This window comes from Apium graveolens, chromosome 9 (assembly GCF_009905375.1).
Source record: "Apium graveolens cultivar Ventura chromosome 9, ASM990537v1, whole genome shotgun sequence".
NCBI classification, from domain to species: domain Eukaryota; kingdom Viridiplantae; phylum Streptophyta; class Magnoliopsida; order Apiales; family Apiaceae; genus Apium; species Apium graveolens.
This window is the reverse complement of record NC_133655.1, coordinates 69,182,579-69,207,204: the sequence shown is the minus strand read 5'-3', so window position 1 is coordinate 69,207,204 and position 24,626 is coordinate 69,182,579. Positions and strand designations below refer to the sequence as shown.

At 35.5% G+C, this 24,626-nt stretch overlaps 1 protein-coding gene and 1 non-coding gene across 2 annotated transcripts; one reads left to right on the top strand and one right to left on the bottom strand.

Annotated features, from left to right (window-relative positions):
* Window positions 1-17,126: 17,126 nt before the first annotated feature.
* Window positions 17,127-17,672, top strand: LOC141685304 (uncharacterized). Its single transcript, XM_074490412.1, has one exon. It carries the CDS (start codon window positions 17,127-17,129, stop codon window positions 17,670-17,672), a length of 546 nt encoding a protein of 181 aa, XP_074346513.1.
* A 6,138-nt stretch (window positions 17,673-23,810) lies between these two features.
* Window positions 23,811-23,917, bottom strand: LOC141687661 (small nucleolar RNA R71). Its single transcript, XR_012561150.1, has one exon. It is a non-coding gene; the product is annotated as a small nucleolar RNA R71 (small nucleolar RNA).
* Window positions 23,918-24,626: the final 709 nt, after the last annotated feature.

Genomic DNA, 24,626 nt, shown 5'->3' with positions numbered 1-24,626 from the left:
AAAGCTATAATGCTAGAAGCTGTGATGAGAGGTGGTGCAATAGACTTGAAAGAATTTGGAATGATCACTTAACGCAGATTAAGTTATCTCACGATAATCGATCGTATGTTAGTATCGAGGTATCGCCTTATGAGATCCTTGAGGGAAGACAATGTCGATCTCCCTTATGTTAGGATTAAGTTGTAGAGCGCAAGATGCTCGGACCCGCAGTTGTCCAAAGGACCAGGGATATAATAGATCTAATCAGAGGACGGCAGGTAGTAGCCCAAGATGGACATGATAAATATGTTGATTTGACACGAAAGGACAAAGAATAGGAAGTAGGGGACCTAGTTTTGTTATAGGTATTCCCTTGGAAAGGAAGGATGAGGTTCAGAAAGAAATGAAAGCTAAGTCCACGAATTGTTGGACCCTTGGATATATTAAGACATATTGGGAAGTTATCATATGAGCTAGCCCTAACCCCGAGCATGTAACAAGTTCGTAACGTGTTTCACGTATCAATGTTAAGGAAGTGTAATTCAGATGCCAGATAAATAGGGGCATATGAGCGCATAGACATGCAACCCGACGTAACCTATATGGAGCAACCAGGAAGGGTTATAGAGTGAAAAGGAACAAGTGCTTAGGGGAAGGATCATCAAACTAGGCAGAGTTTGGTGGCAGGACCACAATGTGGGAAAATTGACTTGAGAGTTAGAAAGTGCAATATTAAGAAGGTATCCCTATTCATTTCTATCTGATTCCGGGACGGAATCCTTTTAAGGAGGGGAGACTGTAATAACCCCAATTTTTGAGAAATTTTGAAACCCTTATGAATAGTGTTTTTGCTGAACGAGAAAACTTTTCATGCCACACTATGTAGGGGTTCTGTTATGGATATTCTGAGATTTTATTAGTACTCTATATGGTATATAAGTGTATGTAAAGATCGTCAGAATCCAATTCCGAACACTTTGATTTTTCCCGGAAATCCACTAGATACGGAAAGAATTGAGAAAAAGGTAACAGGATAAAAAAGGATTTAAATTAAAGGATTATAGGAGAGGATCATAAAAGGAATATAATATATTGAGAAAGGTTAAGGGAACCTAAGTAATAAGATCCCGGGTATGATCCCTCAAACGATAAACGAGAACGAAAGATAAGCGAACCGTAAAACAAATAAGTGACCAAGAGACAAGCTTGTACAAGAAGCCAGGGATTGTGACATCATCAAACCACAAGGTGTGGACAAGTGGGAGCATTATGACATGTGCAAGGTGACATAGGCATGACAAAAAAGGAAGGAATTGTTGGATGATTGTAAACCACACAAAGTTCAAGGTTAGAAGGGTAATTAACCAAAAACAAAACCAAAACAACCTAGCTAGCCAAAACAAATCAAAGCAAACACAAAATTTTTCATTCTTCAAGCATTGCTCTCGGCTTTTCATCTTTTTCAAAGGAAGAAAAATCAAAAAATCAAGTTCCAAGCATTGTTAAATCATAAGGTAATTATCTAAGCTTCCTTGTACATAGATATGGATATGCTATAAGTTTAAGCTCCTAATTCCTTCACAATCTCTTCCAATAAATCAAGGAAGAAGATGGTGAATAGTAACCTTCAAGAAATAACTTTAGTTTTCTTGAATTTTTATGAAAGATTAAGGTTATACAAGCAAGGATCAAGGTTCTTTAGGCATTCAAAGTTCTTGTGTTGTGTTAAAAAGCTTCAAGGAAGGTATAATCTCTTAACCAAGCTTTGTTATTGAATTTTAAGAGCATAATATGAGTATTGTAGTTCATGAGAGGCTTGATGGTTGTGTATGTAGAGATTAGTGAGTTTTGGGATGTTGTTGGATTGGTAAATGTTGTTGTTTTGATTAAAAGAACTTAAGTATGATTAAAGTTAAGCTTAGGCATAAGTATGAATGATTAAATTGAATTGGTTGGGGTTGTTATGATGTGATAAGGATGGATGTTGGTTGTATGTTGGATTTGAGGTTGATTTGGGATGGTTTTGAATGGTTTAAAATATTGGAAATCGCGTAAACATAGCCGTAGTAACGTCCGATTTTCTTTAGACTGTTTTTGTGCATAACATTAGGACCCGAGAACCCCCTGCTAAATTATGACAATTGCCATGTCTAGATAGCTCATGTTACGAGCTTCGTTTTGATATGTAGTTCGTTCGATTCCGATGCACGATTTAGGAGAAACGACCGTTTCAAGTAACGGCGTTTCGCGAACGAAACTTTTCCCCTCGCCTTACTTTGAAACATAGGTTAAAGACCAAAAAGGGTTAATTAATGTATGAAACATTTATGGTAAGTGTGTTAGGCAGTTGGTAAGACACTCGCGAAGGAATCGCCTTAAAACTCGTAAAGGTTAAATTATTAAAAATGGTGGAGCCGAGGGTACCCGGGTGACTTAAGCAAATCAGTAAGCGCAAAACGAGCGTTAGAGTCTGAGTTGGTTAGAGTATAGATTTACAAGTGACTTTGGTTTAATTCCAACTTACTTGTTGCTTATAGGTTACCAGACTCGTCCCGAGCCATTCGTAACCCCCAGTCGCTCAGGCAAGTTTTCTACCCGTTATATTGTTGTTGTGATGTAAATATATGTATATGCATTATCTTGTGATAAGTGCATGATTGTTATTAGCAAATTTTGCGATATATTGGAGCATGCTGATATGGTATATATGCATGTTTGTTTCATAATCTTGATATCTAATTGTTGATTCAATTGCTTATAAGTTGCCTAATACCTATGCTAGAGATAAGCAGTAGTTGCGTATACCCTTAGTATAGGGGACCCAAAGGTGAACATATTTTCTAAACCGGGAGACGATGTTCCCGAGTATATTATATATATATATATATATTTATATATATATGAATAGTTTTTAAAACTATGAATCAAATAAGGTTTATTCGATAACTTTATTTTATTATTGAATATTATTTTGAATATTCATTCGAGGGCTTATGACCCCGTTTATTTTATTATTGAATATTATTTTGAATATTCATTCGAGGGCTTATGACCCCGTTTATTTTATTATTGAATATTATTTTGACTATTCATTCGAGGGCTTATGACCCCGTTTATTTTATTAATGAATATTATTATTTGAATATTTATTCGAGGACTTATGACTCCGATTATTTACAAATTATTATTCTTAATTTTATTAAAGAATAATGTGTCGATAATCAAACTCACTTTTGATTATTCAAATAAAGATAGTACTTTTGTATAAGTATATCTTTGGTTATTTAATATACATTGCAAGTATAAGTTTTAAAACTTCTACTTCAATTATTTTTATAAAAATTATTCTTTATGAGAATATTATTTAAATAATAACATTCGGATATTTTCTAATAAATTGGGACTGATTTATTTCATTAAATCAGCATTACTCCAAACATTCTTTAAAATGTTTGCGAGTCTTCAAAATGATTTTAAAAGTTAGAGCGGATCCCAAAACTCATTTTTTTATATATTTAAGATCTTCCTTTCAAAGTGGATTTAAATATTCGCTCAAAACCTGAGGGATCCGGCTCTGTGGTGTGTTTTATATTCGCAACAAGCTTGCTATTTTGATAAAAGAGTTTTTGATTACTTACCCAATACTCGGGAAGTAAAATTCTTGGAACAAGTTAATCCATTAACAGGCATCGCCTGGGAAATATCGGTGAGTTTTTCTTTCCAACTAGATACGACTTCTTGGTGGAGCCGTATCAACAAGTTTCTACTTGGGGAAAGTGGGGACGAGCTTTACATTTCAGAGTCATGGATTTCATCTGAACTAGGAGTGGCGTAAGTGGTCGAGTGGCGCCGGCCCAGCCTAATTATATTGGCCCAAATGGCCTGGAAGTTCCGCTAAGACGGTCCATTCCTTAGGAGTCCAGTGTTCGGTTGACAAGTAAATCCGACAGGTTCTCCTCTATATGTAGAAAATGGTGGGGTTGCACTACTACGACTGATCATCGTAAGTGGTCTTCCTGGCGCGGCAAACTCCCGTAATGAGTTCATCATCCAATTGGATATTTCTGCAACACTACCCAGAGCACTTCGATAGAAAGGCTACAGTTGGGCGATTGTTGAGTGTTGGCAGGGTCGAGTTTTCAAAATGATGTTCGCATCAAATGAAGTATCTCGTAACTTCATTTTATTTTGAAAATATTTTAAAGATTGATTCTATACAAGTTTTGTCTTGTAGCTTAATCTATGGGATGAACTATTTATACATTAAACTGTGGTAGTTCAAGTAGTATTCGGAAAAGATATAAGTATATTGGAGTATCTTGTAACTTCATCTTTTAAACTTATATCTAGTAAATGATTATCTTGTGCATGTCAAAGATTTTCAGAAAAACGTTGAGACAAGGTTAGATATATGAGATCACCTTGAAACGATATTTTTATACAGTTATAAACTGGAATTCTGTGTATATTATACATGTCAGAGGATTTCAAAGATTGTGAAAAGTATATATGTATATATATACTGAATATTTTGCGACTTGGTCGCGTTAAGATATCAGCTTGGTTCATTTCTTCTGGACCAAGACTTTCATGAGTACTATGAGAATGCTCATATATTGTTAATTATTATACATATTATTTCGGTGGGCTTGTTGCTCACCCTTGCTTTCTTCTTTCATCACACAACATCAGATAGACAAGATGAACAGGACCAAGCTCCTTATTCGCGAGCGGATAGGAAACGTTCCGCAGTTTCCTATAGGCGTTGATGTCGCTGTAGCTGAGGTAGGAACTACCAATAGGCTAGGTTTTCAACTTTTGATGTACCAGATTTATGTATATTTATGAATTGTAATAATGGCAAAGAAATGTAAATTTATTCAGAAAACCTTTTAAGGTGTATTGGCAGATAATTGTGGAATAAAACGACTAGTGATTATTTTTGGATATTCATCTCTGAGACTATAACTTGTGGTGTGTGTGTTTATGGTGGGGTCACAGTACAGAGTAGTTGATTATTTATTAAGATTGGTTGTTATTAAGGGAAATGGAACTCGTGACAACCCGGATCCCCGACCCCGGATTTGGGGGTGTTACAATAATGGCACCAATAGTAAAGATAATGTCCCAATCTGGGTTTGTCTATGAGAAAAACAATTTCATAGCTTTGGTGGAAAAGAATGAAGCCCACTCAGATTATCATAAGATGATGGATTTCATCAAGAACTATAAACTGAGCTATGCAATGCTGGAAGCCCCAATGATTTACTGTGAGGTAGTTGAGGAGATTTGGACAACTGCTGAGTTCAACTCCACTAATATGACCATCTCCGTCTCTCTCAAAGGTAAGGATTACTGTATTAACTCTGATGATATACAGTCATGTTTTAAATTACCTGAAAATAATGCCATGACACCACACACTGATAATGATGTATTTAGCATGTTCGATTTCATAGGCTATTCCCTTGATTCTACTAGTTTAGGCAGTATTAAGAGAAAAGGCCTTAGGAAAGAGTGGAGTTTTCTCAGTGATGCCTTTATCAAGGTTTTCTCTGGGAAAATTAGTAATTTTGATGCAACAACTTCATCTCTTGTTAATATGCTTTATATGCTGGTTTCTGATAGGTACTATAATTTTAGAAACTATGTTATGCTAGAATTGGGTACTAGGTTAGGTAACAAGGCTAATAGAACTCATAACATCTATTATGCTAGATTCTTTATGTTATTGGCTAACCATGTTGCTGAAGGTTTAGTCATAAATAATGAGAGTAATAAGCTCAAGTGCTGGGTACAAGAGAAGAGGGTCCTTGCAGACCTTTTAAGGATTGACCTCAACAGTAAGGTGCCATTGGTATACTTACCAATAATGGCTGCACTTCAGGTAAGTAAGGTAAATACTTCTTCAACTCCTACTACTTCCAACCCCAACATTTCTTTGCCTTCAAGTATGACCATGGGATCTGTGTCAATGCCCCCAACAGATTCCTTCCAAGGCCACCAAACCTAAAATTTCAAAACCCAAGTCAAAGAAAGCCACCTCTGTTGTCTCTCAAAACACAACAGTTGTAACAACTACCATAAACCCTGAGGGGAGTGAACAGGGTGTTAGTGGTGAGGGGAGGGGTGAACGTAAAGAAAACCCCCAGAATAAGGTAGGAGAGGTGAGTGGTACCCAAGCTAGCTAAGCCACAGTTTCTCAAAAGACTGTGGTGGTTGAAAAGGATTCAAACTCATCCCTAGTTGCACCCTCCCAAAACGGTGTAGCTATTGAAAATAGTCCCCAACCAGGGACACAGAACAAAAGAGGTAGGGACACTGAAGCCACACACTCACCTGTAAAAGCCTTCACAAGAAGAAAGAAGGTCAAAATCCTAGTTTCAACACTGGGTACACACACTGCACAGATACAATCACTTGTATCTATGCCTTCAAAAATTCAGCTTGATGTGACTCCAACAAATGTGGAGTCACAGCCCCATTCTCTCAAAATTGACACACACCAACCACCAAATTCTCCATCACCATCTCTGGATGTGGACATGATCTTCACATCAATTCCTGATTCTCCCTCTTTACAACTCAGGGAGGAGCCCCACTCAAGTACTGGTGATCATCATCTTTTAGATGATTTGTTGGATCATCAGCCAATTCTTTCAGACCTAGTTGAAGAATATGTGTCACTTAATTTAAAATCAATCCACACAGATTCAACAATTATGTCACTTTCAATTTCTACTTCTTTTCCTTCTTTAACGGATATCCCTCATTCGTTGACGAGTGGTTGTTCTTCAACGGATAAGCTTAACAGTAGTCATCCGTTGATACCATCAGTTTCAACTTTAACGGATATTCTTTATCCGTTGATGGTCTCTATACAAACAACTGAATTAACTCTAAGTGTTGAAGATATGGTTACTATACAATCACTTCTAGGGCTGAGGGAAGGGATTGAAAACTTGAGTGAGAGGCCGGGTTGCTCCCAGGCAAAAGGAGAGCTTGAGAGTATAAATATGCATGTTATTTCTTCCAGCATGGCAAAAGAAAGTGAGAGGAGTACCACCTTAGTAGGTGAAGGTGAGGGTGTGAGGAGTGTGAGCCAGGGGGAGCCCCTGATGCAAGAAAAGAGAGAAATTGAGAGAAAAGCAGGTACAGGAGATATAAGGGTGGATCCAGCCATTGCTAGTGAGTCAATGATTGTGGATGATGCTGACAAGGAAAGACAATTTCAGCAACATTACAGAGTTGAACTTGATAACATTTCCTTGGATGCTGACACTTTTACTCATCATGTGTCAGCCTATCAACTATTGGCTACTCAGGGAAATGAGGAGGCAGAAAAGACTTTAAACCTAGTACATACTTCAGAATCTCTACAAAGGAATAAAGCTGCTATCAATATGATGCCTTCTACAGCTGGAGAGCCATCTGAAGAATTTGGAGTAAATTCTAATGATGATGACTTTGGTTCTTTTGATGGAAGCATGAGCTTAGGGGGAGATGAAAGCCCAAGCTCTATTCCAGAGTTACCTGAATGGGCATTGACAAAAGAATCTACACCAGGGCATTTTAATGTATCCTTAGTCAAACAAGTCATGGCTATCCAAAAGGCAATTCAGGAAACTTCCAATGCTGGTACCAAGGCCATTCTCCAAGCACACTTAGATTCTTTACACCTCATGAAGCTATAACAATTAAGACAAAATCTAAGTGTGGATGAACTCAAAAAGGATATATCTGACTTAAAGTCTTACACTACTGAGAAACTGGATGCAGTTATGCCCTTTAGTACTATGCAGGAATTGTTACTGAGACTGAGAAGAGAATCATATGCTGAAAAGAAGATGGCCAAATTGGAAGAAAGAGTTCAAATTATTGAGAACTCTATGGTGACCATTCTTCAAAATAAACAGTCTCGGACATGTCTTCTAATGCAACTGGCTAAAGCACAAGGCTTGAACCCTCTCCTTGATGATAACAAAAAGGGGGAGAATAAAGGGAAAGGGAAGCCATCTATACAAATTCAAATATCCAAAGTGCTAGTTCCTGTCATCACTACTTCTCCAACACTTCAAATCAAAGGAAAGCTTGATGGAATTGATCTAATCCAGCTAGCATCAGCTGAGATGAAGGTGAAAGAGAAAAGGAGGAAAATTGATGAAAGGATGCAAAAAGTGTTTGGTTCTACAACTGCAAAATCTCTATCTGTGAAACATAACACGAAAGTTGAGCCAATCATTATGGAGCACAAGCCAGTAAGGAGGAATAAGGTTGGAGAAACCTCTTCAAGGAACCTGAAGCCCATGGTACTCAGGCCAACCACTAGATTCAACAAGGCCTCTACAAAAAACCCTCTAACTCCTGCTCAGCTAAAAGAAGTGGATTTTCCTCTTCCAAAGTCTGATGAAGACAAATTTTTGGGTGGTAATATCATAAAGCACAAAGAGACCAAGGATGTAGTGGAAAGAATGAATATGGCTATCAAATATAGAGAGGAAAAGAGTATCTGTGTGATTCAAGGACATCCCAAATTCTCAATAGCCAAGAGGGAAGAGACCATGAGGTTAAAGGAAGAAGCTAAAAAGCTGAAGGCTGACAAAAGAGCACAAGCAAAGCTTGAAAAACAGCTAAAGTCAAGTCTAATTGAAGAAAAGAAGAAGATTGAAGACAAGAGTGAAGGAAACAAGACTGAAAGCATAAATGTGGATATGGGGAATATGGTTGGTGAAAATGTGGAAGAAGAAAGTGAGGAAAGAAAGAAATGGCAGAAGGGTAACAGAAAGAAGGTTAGGGCAAAGAGGAAGAGTGAAGATGACACTGAAGTAATTCAATCAAAATCCAAACCACAGCCTTCTATTCCTGAACCTTTTATTGCTGATCCCAGTATAAATATCCATGGTGAACCAATCATCCCTAAAGAGGAACCTATTGATTGGGACACCATCAAATTGCCTACCTTCTTAACTACTTCTTCACGACCAAAGGAACTGAAAAGAAAATCCAAATCCATACTTCCCCCAACCTCAAGGAAATTCACTCAGAAACATAAACCTAAGCCTAAGCCACAAGCCTCAAAGGATTATTATGTTCACATTTGTGACATAAAAAAATATACAGATATTGAACTCGACCTGGATGAGCTGGAGGAAGTAAGGGGAATAAATGTCTATGGACAGCTACCAGAAAGGCTAGTGTTCAAGTATAAAGGAAGTGTGGAAAGGACATGGCCTCTTCAAAGAATTCTAAGTGAGGGCTATTCTACATTGATTAGATTCTACTCAGCTATAAAAAGGGACACTGGTTTTACCAGGACTGACAAGACTGAGATTCTCAACAAGATTGCCAGCATAAGGAGGACTTGGTGGGAGTCAAATTCCTTGCCTAGAACATTACTCATCCCAGAGCATGGAACTACAATTCATAAATCACCTCATTGGTTGATGAAGTTCAGAGACAATAAAGGAGTCAGAAGATTTTTCAGACTTGAAGACCAGCTTAAGATTGCCAGTAATGAAACTCTCAAGGACATGCAATCTAAGTTGGATATCAGTGATGAAGATGAAGCTGAATTCTACAGACAACTCCAACTCCAAGTAGAGGAAAATGACAGGAGGCTAGGGAAGAAAATAAGGGAACAAAGGAAAAGGAAATGATTTGCTCAGGCTAAAGGAGCACCCTTGGAAACACTTTAAATCTTCAACTCTATCTCAGTACATACACTTTTGTAGCACTTTTGAATTTCTACTTAGTTTCAACTCATATATTTGTTAAGTGTTTTGTTATCATCAAGATAACCCTGAATTTATGCCTACAATTCTAGTAGACATAAATAGGGGGAGATTGTTAGGAATATATGTGTACTAGTTTGATGATAAGCTAAACAAAACACTTAAGTAGAAAACTAGTGTTTGTAGCCTCAACGGATTAGACCACTTTGGCTATCCATTGATGGAGTAGCTTTACTTAGAAATAAGTTTAGTATTGTAGCACATTTGAGTCTTTGTAAATGAGTTATAATTCTTAGAAGTTGTAAGAACTTATAAGTCATGTTGACTACTAGTGGATATGCAAATAGGAGGGCTAATTATAAATATTTCATGTCTTGTAATTTTGTATAAATGAAGTAGTATCAACTGGTAAATTAAAGACCTTCAACGAATGAGAAACAAAGCCTCAACGGATGTCTCTAAAGCTTCAACGGATAACATCCATCAACGGATGAGTGCATCAACGGATAAAGCTTCAACTGCTAAAGCATCAACGGATAAGAGCATCAACGGATAAAGCCACCAATGGATGAAAGCTTCAATAGATGCTCAATTCTATAGCAGATGATAGTGATAATTCATAAGATGACAGAGGCACATGGGTTGACAGAGACAATTGGAATGTGGTAGCCTCTTGGAGGAATCAAGAAAAGCAGCATCTCCATTCTGGTGCAAACAAGGAAGTATTCAAAGATTCACATATTATCTTAGATTGCATTGGATAGAGAAATGAAGAAGAAACATGTGAAGGACTATTTTATAATTTTATTTTATCTGTGTCTTCACTTGAAAACTTGGTGATATATAAACCAAGTTGCAACTAGTAATTAGGTGTGAATTTTCCAGAGTTGTTTAGAAAAACTTAGAGAGAAAATCATCTAGTTTGTACTAGGAAGCAGCTGTGTACAATTCTTTGTATTACAGATTTTCTGAAATACACATCTCAGGTGGAACAACAAATCCACCAGAAAAGTTTTTTAAAGCCTTTGTGTTATTTACATTTGTGTTTTGAATATACATTTGTCTGTACTTGCTTAAAGCAATTCACACACATCTGTTCATCATACACTTAGCTTTTGAAACTGCTCAAAACTTGAAAAAGTTTTGAGATTTACATTCAACCCCCCTTCTGTAAATCTCATTGTTAGTTCCTTGGGAATAACAGAATGTGTACAAGCACAAACTCGTTTCTTCTTGCTCTCTCCATCTTCTCTCTTGCTGGCTAGGGTTTTAGTAAAAGTCTTGCTTGCAAAATCAGCCACACAAGAGATATTATATATAGAGAGTAGAAAAACGAATTATAACTCTTAACTAATTAGGAGTTATTATTAATTCAAAATTCCTATTTGTATTATAATTAAGTCTCACTTAATTATTTAACAAATAAATTTCATAATTAATATTAGTAAATTCGAATATCAATATTTATCTAATTAATTAAGTTATACTTAATTAACATTATAAATAATTCAAATTACTTTAATATAATTTAATCCAATTTAAATTAAATATTTCTTCAAGCATTCTTAGTGTGTGACCCTATAGGTTATTATTACGTTGGCAATGAATTTTAAATCTAATTTAAAATCGTAAACAATGAGCGGCATCTAGTAATACATCATTACTACCCAAGTAATAATAATTGAATCGGTGATCGATTAAACCTTTTGTGAATAATGTACAATGTAATATAATTCATTTAACCAAATATTATAGATTAAACTAGAGGCATGTAATGTGTCATCCTCATCATACTTTAATCCAAGTTTCCTTGATCAATGAGTAGACTATCATATTAAATCAAAATTTGAACGTGGCCACGCATTTCATAGTCTAGCTCACACAAGAGACCAATATTATCACTCCTAAAATAGGAGGGTTAAATCACATCTAGATCATTCATATTTCTCATACGATTCATAATATACCTAATGTCCACTTTTATCATTACCCGGTCAAGGATAACTTTTAATGAAATCAATGTATATTAATTCTTGTATAGAAATATAATGACTTCAGGTCTAAGGACCATTACATCATTATCACTGTGAGAATTACTTATGACACAACAGACATGTAGAATCTCACATTGGGTATGTCCAACACCATGTACATATACATATGCCTGTATTTTTGACTTTAGTATCATCATACCTATGATCAATGAGATGTGATCAACAGTCAACAAACACACCATACTTAATGCATTATTATTGTCCCTTAATATTAATACTCGACTAGGGACCTTTAGGAATATTGATACTATTCTCAAAATCTCATTTCTAAGTCACGTACTTAGAGATATAAAATTGCATATCATATTCTAAGGATATTTATTAATCTAACATTTATATCACAATAAATTAAAAATTAATAAATTATAAAGGGAATAATCGATAGAACATAAACATTAATAATCCTAATGTCTTAAACTAAAACATCACAGTGTTGTCTCTAGGGCACAAACACTAACAATACTCCTGGTTAGCTGAACACCCATAAAATCAGCTTCTCTTATGGCATCCTGGATAGGTTGTGGTAGTGCATTAGCCTCAATGCAGTCCCTGTCTGTCTTAAAATTTGAGCAGAGCCGTAAATGATCGTCATTACCTGTAAGTAAATGTGAATTTATGCATTTAAAAAACTCATAAAGAACTTTGAAAAGTAAACCAGAAATTGGGAAATGAATGTGTACCGTGCCATCCCACTCAAGCTGTGAACGATACCTATTTTTTTGATTAAGTAATTCCCCGTCGATTGGACCCGGATTGATCATTTGTTGTTCAGCCATTTAATCTTGCACAAGAAAGGACTTTGCTATTTGGAATTGTAACATCTAAAAGAAAACGGGCAGCATTTCCGATGTATTATCACATTCCCATACTGAAAACACAACTATCAACATTTAGTCAAAATTTGTAAAATCTGAAAAAAACGGGCAGCATTTCCACTGTATTATCACATTCTCATTCCAAAAATACAACCAACAAACTCACTATAACAAGTTTTTAATGCAAAAAATGTAAGCAACAAATGAAATAAAGTTGCACGTAAAGAATTATCCCCCATCATTGAAAGTGTAAACAACAACTTAGTTATAATTATGAATTAATTAAATTTAACCAATAAATTAATTAACTACATTTAAGCAATTAAGTAATTAATTCAATTTAAGAAACAAATTAAATTTAGGCATAAATATAAGCAATTAATTAAATCTAAGCAATTAATTTAAATTAGAAAATCAATTAAATATAAACAACTACTTAAATATAAATAACTATTTAATTAGGCATTGGGTATTTATAACGACTATTTAATAAGCAATTAGGTAAGTAATTAAACTTTACCAGGGAATTAATTAAGTTTAAGGAATTATTTAAATATCAGCAAACTATTAAATTGTCAATTGTATACGGAGGAAATTTAACAAAAAACAATCAACTGTATTCGGAAGAGAGAGAGAAAGAGAGAGAAAGAGAGAGGAGAGATTACCCAGGAACGCCGGTTCTTCTAGGGATCTCCGTGGAATGCCTGTTGTTCTGGGCTTCACTGAGCTGCAAATCTTATCCTCTCACCTGAGAACGCCTCTTTCTCCGAATTTCTTCTCTTCCTTCTTCTTTCCTCTTTCTTTTTCTCTTTTCTTCCGCTCTCTCTCTATTTCTTTCTTATCTTTTCTTTCTTCTTTCTTTTTGTCCTTATTATTAATATTTTACTTTTAATTATTAATATATAATATTACTTTTTACTGATATATTTGTATTTATATTATTACTGATTTCATAAAATTATATAATATTACTTTGTTCATAAAGTTATATAATATTATTTTATATTGATATAATATTACTTTGTATTCATATTCTTACTATGTTCAAAAATTTATATAATATTACTTAGTAAAATAATATTACTTAGTAAAATATTTCATATTTTTTCAATTATTAATATATTATTTAAACTATATATTTCATTAAAATCTTTTAACTTTGTTCATAAATTTGTATAATATTATTTCGTACTAATATAATATTACTTTGTATTCATATTATTACTATATATAATTATTTATATAATATTACTTTGTACTAATAAAATATTACTTTGTATTCATATTATTACTATGTTTAAAATATTATATAATATTACTTAGTATAAATAATATTACTTAGTAAAATATTTCATATAATTATTAATATATTATTTGAACTATATCATTCATTTAAATCTTTTTACTAAGTTCATAAATTTATATAATATTACTTTGTACTAATATAATATTACTTTGTATCCATGTTATTACTATGTTCAAAAATTTATATAATATTACTTAGTAAAATATTTTACTTAGTAATATATTTAATATTTTTTAATTATTAATATATTATTTAAACTATATATTTCATTTAAATCTTTTTACCAAGTTCTTAAATTTATTTCATAAACTTGTATTTATATTGTCTCATAAATTTCATAAATATTTTTCTTAATAATAATATATTATATTAGAAAAATAATATATTTTTATTCATGTTTATTTTTTTCGAGTTTTGTGTTGAAAATTTGGAGAACATTATCTTCTGTTTCCTATCCTGAAAATCTGACAAAAAAGTAGATTTCTCTTACAAAGTAATCTTATCTAAAAGCTGAAACTGATAGGATCAGATTTCTCCATGCAGCAATTATTGACACAATCAATTAATCACAATAATACTCGTTCTACTATTTATACATGTCCTCATGCACTAAATCTGTTCAAAACATACTTCTTTTCAACATATAGGAAAAGGTATGTCCTCCTCATAGTTATGTGTATATATGCATATATATATATAATTATGTTGTTTAATTATGTATGTTTCTGTAAACCAAGGAAATGGAAGAGCAAGTGAATGTCAATTTTTTTTTGGGGTGGAGTGGTAATTCGAGAAGGTACTAATATCAACTACTCTATCGATCCCAAAAAAATGATGTTTATTAGGTTTGGTACCATTTTTGATGAGCTTAAACGTCTTGGGTACAATTTTATGAATATTAGTTCGTATCAATGGAATTTGAAATTGAGTTTGAAGTATCCTTACCATGGTTAATACAACTTAGTTGAAGGTTTTTATCAAATGGATATATTATATGATGATGATGTTACACGCATGTTAAATGTCCCTGCCATGTTGCTGAACATTCAAGGAGATGTTTCTATGTTCATCGAAATAGAGGAAGTTGTTGTTGATGACCTGTACTCTTTCCAACTGAATTTAGGGTCCCAACCGACACAATTAACATATGAGAGTAATGTCAACCCAAGGTGGTTAGATCTATATTTTCAAGGTGGAGAGTACATAGGCGAAACAGTTGAAAAGGTGGAGGGTATGTAGGGGGCAGTAGTCAACATGATGGACTATATTATGGGGGGACTAGTTAATATGGTGGAGGGTATGGAAGGGAAAATAGTTATTATGGTGGAGGGTTTGGAGGGGGAGTAGTCAATATTGTGGAGGCTATGGAGGGGGGAGTAGTTAATATGGTGGAGGGTATGGAGGGGAGAGTAGTCAATATGGTGGAGGGTATGGAGGAGTGACTAGTTAACATGGTGGAGGATATGTAGGGGGCTAGTTAACATGGTGGAGGGTTAGGAGGGGAGAGTAGTCTATGTGGTGGAGGGTATGAAGGGGGGAGTATTTATGAAAATGATGAAGGTGGTGGAGGTAATGTAGATATGGTGGGAAGAGGTTCAGGTAAGCGGTTAGCCCTCATCGTAGATGAAGCTGTAGACAATTCATCCAGTGAGGAGAATTTTCACCTTCATAATGATGATGAGGAAGAAGATTCGTCAGGTAGCTATGAAAGGGGAGGGCATTTAGAGAGGAATGCAGAAATTTCTAACATATTTCCAACAGTTTGAGAAGAGCATCATGTTTCAAGGGTTCTATGGTTCCGCATAGAGAAATATATTCCGCCAATAATACATATCCATAATGCTATGTATGTTGATGAAGACCTCGATCAGGGGGAACTGAGTGAAAGAAAGGGTTACCTTGACAAAGCCGCCCTCTTGTTGGCAGAGAAACGCGCTCATATTTCCACTGATCGTATATATAAAATGACAAAGAGTAACAAAGAACAACTCATTGTACAGTGTCGGGCGGAGGGCTGTAACTGGAGGATGCAAGCTGCTTTTATGCATAATTCTGGCTACTTGAGGATAAATGTGAATAGAGAGGAACACAGATGCATGGTTGATCAGCCGTCGCAAGATCACAAGAAGTTATCTACAAGGATGATTTCGCGGATTGTTAAACCACTTGTAAGCAATTTCACATACATAACTATTTAACTTCGCTACATATTTGGTACGGAAATATTTTGACATTTACTGTGATATGTGAAACAGGTAATAGATACACAATAAATCCCCATTAAAACCATTCTACCGCTTATCAACAACGAGCACAACCATATAGTGCGGTACAAGAAAGCGTGGAGAGGCAAGCAAATAGCCATTGAGGAAGTCTATGGAAGTTGGGCTACAACATACCAAGGTCTTCCCATGTTTTTTACAGCCATCAAGAAGATAAATCCATGAACCATAGCTGAGATCGATTGCGTACCTCATGCTGAGGAAAGGGCACGTCCGTATGCAGGCGAATCTTTTGGTGTTTGAAGGCAATGATAAACGTGTGGCAACATGCCTGTCCTGTGATTTCAATAGATGGAACTTTCTTGAAGGGAAGATATAGGGGCGAGCTGCTTGTTGCTATAGGTGTAGATTCGAACAACCACCCTTTTCCTCTTTGTTATGGCTTGGTTGATGAGGAGACGCATGAGAACTGGTCTTGATTTATGCAACGTATTCAGAGACATTTTTGTCGCCAAAAGGTCGCGATATGCATCATCTCTTATCGTGCAGCCTGTAATATCTCTGCAATACGAGACCCTCAAAAAGGATTTGCTGAGCCACTAGGAATCCATAGGTTCTGTATACTCCATGTAAGAAGCAACTTCTGCCATCATCACCTTGGTGGTGAACTAAAAAAATTGATATGGAAATCTGGAACAACCACGCAAGTCTCGAAACATGATGAATACATGGAAAGGATTGGTGAAATGCCCCCCCCCCCGCCCCTGACTATCTTTCCAGAATATAGAATATCCGTGGAGAGGTGGACACTTTCCCACGACAATGGTGTTCGCTATGGTTAAACAACCACAAACATGTTTGAGGGTTTCAACGACAACATAAGAAGGGCTCGTTTCCTTCCGGTCACATCGATGATGGAGTACCTCTTCTATGAGGCGGTCATAATTATTAACACACATCGAAATATAGTGAATGATGGTCTGCAATAGGGTCAACATTTTTGTACGCGTTGAGCCGTCATGTTAGCCAAAATTCAAAGAAAGGCAACAGGACATATGGTTATTACTTTTCACCGTGCACGTGGGATCTTGATAATAGTTACATATAAGTACACAACTGCTAAGGGAAGGGTAAAGGGAGGTAAGACCCAGGTCATCAACCTTAATGACCGTACGTGCATGTGTGGAAAATGGGTGACCCATCATATGATGTGCTCTCATGCAATGGCTGGTTGTATAAGACATGGATTGAGTTGGGATCATTTCATTGAAAATTGCCAAAAGAACCAGAAAATAGAGAACTTGTACCGGCCAATTATTTATCCGTTGCAACCGACTGAATACTGGAACTACGAATTACCCATACCATGGCAGGGCTATGGAAAGTTAGTGGCGGATGAGTCATTGAAAAAACTTAAGAAAAAATGTGGAGATAAGGGCCAATCGGTGCCGATCCAAACGGAGATTGATGGTCCGCGGTCAGGAAAGAAATATAGTGTATGCAACCAAGAAAGTCACACCAAGGATAGTAAGAAATGCCTAGGGCGCCCACACCAAACAACGTGAACTTCTACTTACTTGTTTCTTAGCACTATTGCATTTTCCTATCTTACTTTCCACCAATTATCTTTCACTTTACATGTTGTAGTATAATTATCATTTGTATAATCTAAGTATTCTATCATGCACTTTCGAACATTACATGCAACAGTTGGTTTATTGTGTTGTACATTCGAGCTTACAAATGTGAAACTATTATCAAATGTATCACATTCTAAAAAAACATTTCAATTAGGCGTTCACATTGTTAATAAAATTATACAACAAACATCACAAGATTACTTAAAAATCTGCAAGGTTTACAACATATTGATCATCATCACTTCCTGCACTCTCCACAAATTCACCCTCTTTTTCATTCTCATATTCTCCAACTTCACGCCAGGCCTCATGACCTTCAACATACCATGCAATTTCAGTATCTTCTCTTTCAATCGGGTTGATTTCCATTTTGTCATATTTTTTATACACTTCATCGATCTGACGGATGTGTTCGTCCTCCATGAGGGACCGATCATTCTAAGCCTTTAGAATCTTTTCTTTATCATCTTTTATCTCGCCCAAAATGTTTTGATTCACCTTCTTCTTCGTCTTTCTGGCACTCTCATCTTATTTACTTTCCTTTTCGCGACCGATACATTCCGCGATACTGAGCTGACGCCAAATGGACTTAAATGTGCTAGAAGATGCTTTATTTTTATCCTTATCCATTTTATGCTTTTCAATTGCAAGTAAGGAGACATTTATAGGGCGTGCTAACATCTACGTCACAATTGATTCGTACAGTACTTTATAATAAATTTATCATCCACACTCACACACTATCTGAGTAGTCACATCATTCTGAAAGTTATCATAATATTTTCAAAATCTCAAAATAATAGAGTACAATATAAAAATACTATATTTGAATATATTGTATGAAAAACGATACAACGCATTGCATTATCTATAATATTATGTACCTCACTTCATATGTTTATTACTCATCATCGGACAAGTAGCAATCAGAAACTTAGTCGGGACTCGTAGCGAAATGATGATATATTCTTGCGCTGTGATTGTCGCCATCTTCATCAAACTCCCTACATTTTGTTTGTAGATCCATCCAGTTTAAATGCATTCTCATTCGATTCCCTTCCTCTCTTGAACGGAATAAAGCTAGTTCTAGTTGTTGAGGAGTGTCTCGCTACATGTGTATGGCACGTTGTTTATTTATTCGCACTCTATGTTCTTCACATTAGGCTATACATCTTTGCAAACACCCTACACGCCATTCACACTCCCTATGCATCGTGATTACTGAACCTCTTGAGCAACATAAATTCTTATCCATTGAATACCTAAAATCGTCATCACAAAACCATTTCCGACCAGTAGCTCGAATAATATCACCAGGAGTATAACTCATTTCTCTTCAATTAGTATACAACATCAACTTCCGAACAACATCCTATTTAGATAATAAACAAAGACGGAAGGCCACATAAATGAAGTAGCCATGCCTGTAACATTCACGTGCTACTTACTTTTCATACTGCTTTGAAACACATAAAATTGATTTGTCACATTATACAGTTTTTGTAACTTTTGCTGCATTTGACAGGACTAACCAATTACTTTGTTGTAGTCTGCATGTGGCTACCTAGCAGTGGCATGCCCTTCTAACTTTGCTGTAAGGCATATGTCATAGCCTATTTGTATATTCGAGGATTTAACTCAACTCAAATAAGAATGTAATAAGTAAATAGTGGATCTACCGTCAAAGAGATCTCGCAAAGTAATATTTGTCAAAGGATTCAGAAACAAGGTTCATCTACAGACTTGAGGAATTAATTCACTGGAAGAAGTTCAAGAAATTGATCATGCCTCAGTGATATAAATCAAGATTGTGGATTTAATCAAGTGGTAGAGATCTCGTCAGGGTATCAATTAATTACAAGGATTTAGTCTGAAGAAAATCAAGAGTATCAAGGTCAAGGCTTGAAGAAACGTCACGGAAGTTAGTCACTCATGAACCAGACAGTACATCGAGTGTCAACATTGAAGTGGTGGAATTGATTCATAATTGACAGTGATTTTCAGAAGATTTTCAGAAGAATGGTTGCTGCTCAAGATTAGTATTAATTCTCTATTAATTAATTAAGTCATATAATTTAATTAAGAAAATAAATTATATCTGCAAAGATTAATTTATTGATTAATTGAATTAATTGATTAATTAATTCTGAATTAATATCAAGGTTTTTCAGAATTTTAATTGGATTAAAATCTGCATTAAATCAGCAAGACAATTGAAAATGAACTAGCATGACAATCAGGATTATCATACCGATTGTCATGCCAGACCATTTTCAATAGTCTCACCGAAAGTTACACTGGGAGGAGGATTGTCTTGCTAGTTCATTCTGATAGTCTTGCTAGTTCATTTGATTGTCATACCGAAAGTCTTGCTAGCTGTTGAGATTGTCTTGCTAGTTCAAAGGATAGTCTCATCGAAAGTCCTACCAGCTATGGGATTGTCATTCCAGTTCATTCCATTCTGTTGATTGATTAAAAAGACAGAAGCAGCCATTCAACAATTTTAATCCAGAACACAGAAGTCAAGAACAAAGCAGAAAAGAAAAACAAGAAGAAATATTTCATCTTTTCATTTGCATACTTCAAGATTAAATTTCTAGATTGTAAAGTTAAATCCAATCCACTAGAAATCTTTATCTTGCTCTTGTGTAACAATCTAGCGGATCAAAATCCCTAGAACTTAATCTCAAATCGCGTTTAGCATTTGATTCTAATTATTGCAAAAATAGAAAAAGTTCATGTCGAATTTATTCTAAATTTGTGATAATTAATTTGAGATTAATTCCTTGTAATCGATACAGTTGTTGTAACACCTTTCAAGTTTAATAATATTCTTATTTAACTTGAATTTTGTTTCATATTTTTTATTCCGCATTTATTCGATTATTCGGTACTGTTTGTATTCAACCCCCCTTCTACAAACACATTGGGACCTAACATTTGCAGTTACAGAGTGACATTCATACAAGTAACTTTATTTAATTTCATCTACAAAGAGTGAAACTTTTATCAAACAGTTACCTTTTGACTCTTTATTTAATTTATATGATTTCACTTGTCATTTTCGATTTTCACTTCTCCTTCCACTTGAAGCTTTTCACTGTTGCACTTCTCATTTTCAGGTTTCAAAATTATTTCAAATTGTTGCATGTGCCTAATACTGTGTATTCACGGGAAACTACCATTTCTGAGTAGTTTTTCCAAAAAACAATTGCAACTACTTTCAAAAATTAATCAACTTTGGGAATATTATCACAATTAGTATATATTGCAAGGGGACATTTAATAAGTAAACATAGAATGAGAGAAATAAATTACAGCTAAAAAATGGATAATGAATGAAGCTCTCAATTTTTTTAGTCATCCGCAAGATTAACTACGTACTGATCAAACTCTGAATCCGCAATCTCGTTAGCAATCTCATCATCTACATCCTCATCCTCTTGTATCTGAGGGGATGTATGCATATGACCTCTCGTACTCGACCGAGTATCACACGATGGGCATGCGTGGAGGCCCTGAGTGCCATGACATATGGTTGTAGTCATACCAGCATCATCGTGGCCTTCAGAAAAATCCCCAAGTTTGACAATATATTTTGCATATTTTGTATCCCACTGTTGGTCCTCTTCACGTATCTTTTCTTCCCTACACTTTGCGACTGTATCCTCGTACTCCTTTTTCCTCATCTCAATCTCGTGCTCCATGAAGTGGTAGTGTCGAGACATTTGCTTTAACTCATAGTCATGTTCCTCCTTTGTAATGTGACCAAAGTTGAAACTCTTATTAATTTTTTCTTCATACTCGATCGTTGATTTCATAAACTTTAGGTGCATTTCCCCATAGCCAATGAATTGTTCATTGTCACGGATGTCATACCCTTGTGCGGCCTGTATACCTCGAATTTTTCTAACAAATTGTTTGACCAGACAGATTTCTGCTCATTGAGCTTCAATCGGTGCCTGAGATTTGGTCCATTTATACCAATTAACTTCCCCATAATCACGAATATCCGAACTAGCGTATCCCTTGCCCTTGTCCATGACCTGCTTGTAGCAGTCTCAAAATTTAAAAAATGTAATACTAGAAAGGGGGAAATTTAGTTGATGAATTATAGTTTTGCAGCTATTTATAGGCATAATTTTACATTGTTAAAATGTTATATTACGCTGTGCAGTTGGGAATGTGGAAATAATTGATGTTATTGGGCCAATAAATTTTAAGATGAAAGCATTCATTCGTGTCTTTGATTTTAGAACAAAAGTTGAGTTGTCAAATCATTCTAAAAAATTGAAATGTGCATTTCCTTTAACTACACATATTACTTATTTTAACTTTTTATATTTGTGAGAAGATTCGGACTTTTAAAAGTTGACAAGTCGATTTTGTTTTGTTACTTTTTGTAAAAGTTAAGAATATTGTTGTTAAGCGGCATTTATGACACTTATTTATGCTCTAATAGGCTTTGAGTTGGTGTATTTGTACTCAAATTATTTGTGTTTTAACGTATTTTCAAGTGTTTTTGCATTTCAGGCTTTACTTCGTGAATCAGGTGAATTGGCATTATTTTGATGCTAATATGGTGTTTAGGATGTGTTGGAATAAAAGCTTGAAAGACTGGCTCGAAGCTTTAAGGAATAAAGAAGAAGAAAAAAAAAAATTTTTGGCAGAAGGCAGGCGCGCCCGCGCTGGTGTTGAGCGCGGCCGCGCCGAGAAAACAGAAAGTCAGCGCGCCCGTGCTGGTGAAGCGCGCGGCCGCGCTGGGTCGGGATATTAAATTCCTGATTCAACTAAAATTTGATTTGTTGGACTCCTGGGATGCATGGACTGCTATATAAACATAACTTAGGTCATTTTTCGGGGACATCAAGCAAGGAGAAGACGGCAAGAGACCTTTTGGGCACAATTCAACAAAGGCGAAGACGATCTAGTTTATTATTGTGAATCTTTGTTTTGAGTTGTAATTTGGATGCTTGTTTCTTGTTTTACTGAACCTTTACTCTTGTTTGTACTTTGGTTTATTTATTCGTATAAAGACTACACTTGTTATATCATGTTTTCATTGGACACCACGTTGGCGATGAGTTCGATTATGGGCTAATCGTTATCGTGGGATTCTAGCGGATTTATTTATGGATTTCTTTAGCTAAATTGTTTCGATGCCTTAGTGTGTGTTGATTGTATGACATCCTAGTATTGGTTGTGCATATTCGTCTTGTGAGTGTCATGAACTTATAAGATAGCGTGTTAATTTTCAATGAAGCGAAAGTGAATTTAAGGATTTAGAACTTGCCATGCTAGCATAGGTTCATATTTTGATATGCATGATATGTAGGTAATTTTAACCATCTTACTTGCCCTATGTAATCAAGATAGATAACTTGTGCTTAAACCGTTATGTTGTCAAATTCTATAGACATATAGGGTCTCAATATAATTGGTGCCTATTCAACTTCTATTTCTTTTATGGATGTCTGGTAGAATGGTATTTGTGCAATGAAAGTTGGTGTTTATCAGTTTCGTGTTGTCTGATTAGTGTCATCACCATTGCATGCTAAGGTTAAGAACAATAAGTCTATTAAATGAAGTACTTAATGAAGTTAGAATCCCATGTTTGTCATATATATTAACTCAGTCTATCTTATTCTTGTAATTTTAATAATTAGTTTAATTCTTAGTTATAAACAACCATACTTTGTTATCGTCTTAGCATTGAATAATAACCATACATTGTTGCTTAAGTGCATGAGTTGATTAGTTAACCAATATAGTCTCTGTGGGATCGAATCTGATTTGTATCTTATACAACTTGCGAACTCGTATACTTGCATGTAATATTAGCGTATGTTTAGCGACTAACAAGTTAGGGATTTCATTGAGATCTGCAACACCTTCAACTTTAATGGTGTTTCTGAAGATACTGTGAAGCTGAGACTCTTCCTATTCTCTCTGAGGGACAAGGCTAAGAGTTGCTTACACTCTCTACCAGCTGGTTCAATTACTACTTGTTAGGATCTTGCTCAGAAATTTCTTACAAAATTCTTCCCTATGGAGAAGATAGCTGCAATGAGGAATGCTCTTACTCAATTTGCACAACAAACAGGAGAATCTTTGTGTGAAGCTTCATAGCTCTACAAGGAGATGCTTAGGAAGTGTCCTCATCATGGAATGCCTGATTGGATGATCATCAATTGCTTCTATAACGGTTTGGGAGCACAGTCAAGATCCATGCTCGATACTGCATCAGGTGCAGCATTATGGTCAAAGAGCTATGAGGAATCTTATGATCTAACTGAACTGATGGATGCTAATGAATATCAGTATCCAATCAAGAGATTGCCACAGGGCAAGGTGGCAGGAGTTCTTGAAGTGGATACAGCTACGGCTATCACTGCTCAACTAAAGGAGTTGTCTATGAAGATCGATTATCTGGATAACTATGGTGTTAATCAGATAACCAGTGTTTGTGAGCTATGTGCAGGTTCGCATGTGATGGAGCAATGCGCTATATCTAGTGAATCAGCTCAGTTTGTGAGCAACTTTCAGAGATCGCAGCAACCAGTTCCAGACACTTATCATCTTGATAACTAGAATCATCCTAACTTCAGATGGAGCAACAATCAGAATACGATGCAACAGCCGTTCCTGTAGTTTGGAACAAAACAATTCAACCCTCTTGGTTTTTAGCAACAATTTGCACCAAGACAATAACTCCAACTTCAACAACAAACTGATGATGCAGGTCTATCTTCGAATGCAAAATCTGAATTGGAGGAGTTGAGGCTTATATGCAAAAACCAGGCTCTTATATGCCAAATCCAGGCTGTTTCTATCCAGAATCTGGAGAACCACATAGGACAAATTGCTAACGCCTTATTG

Bases quoted from the DNA above. Each gene is read 5' to 3' on its own strand.
- LOC141685304 (XM_074490412.1), top strand. From the start codon at position 17,127: ATGTTAGCCAAAATTCAAAGAAAGGCAACAGGACATATGGTTATTACT.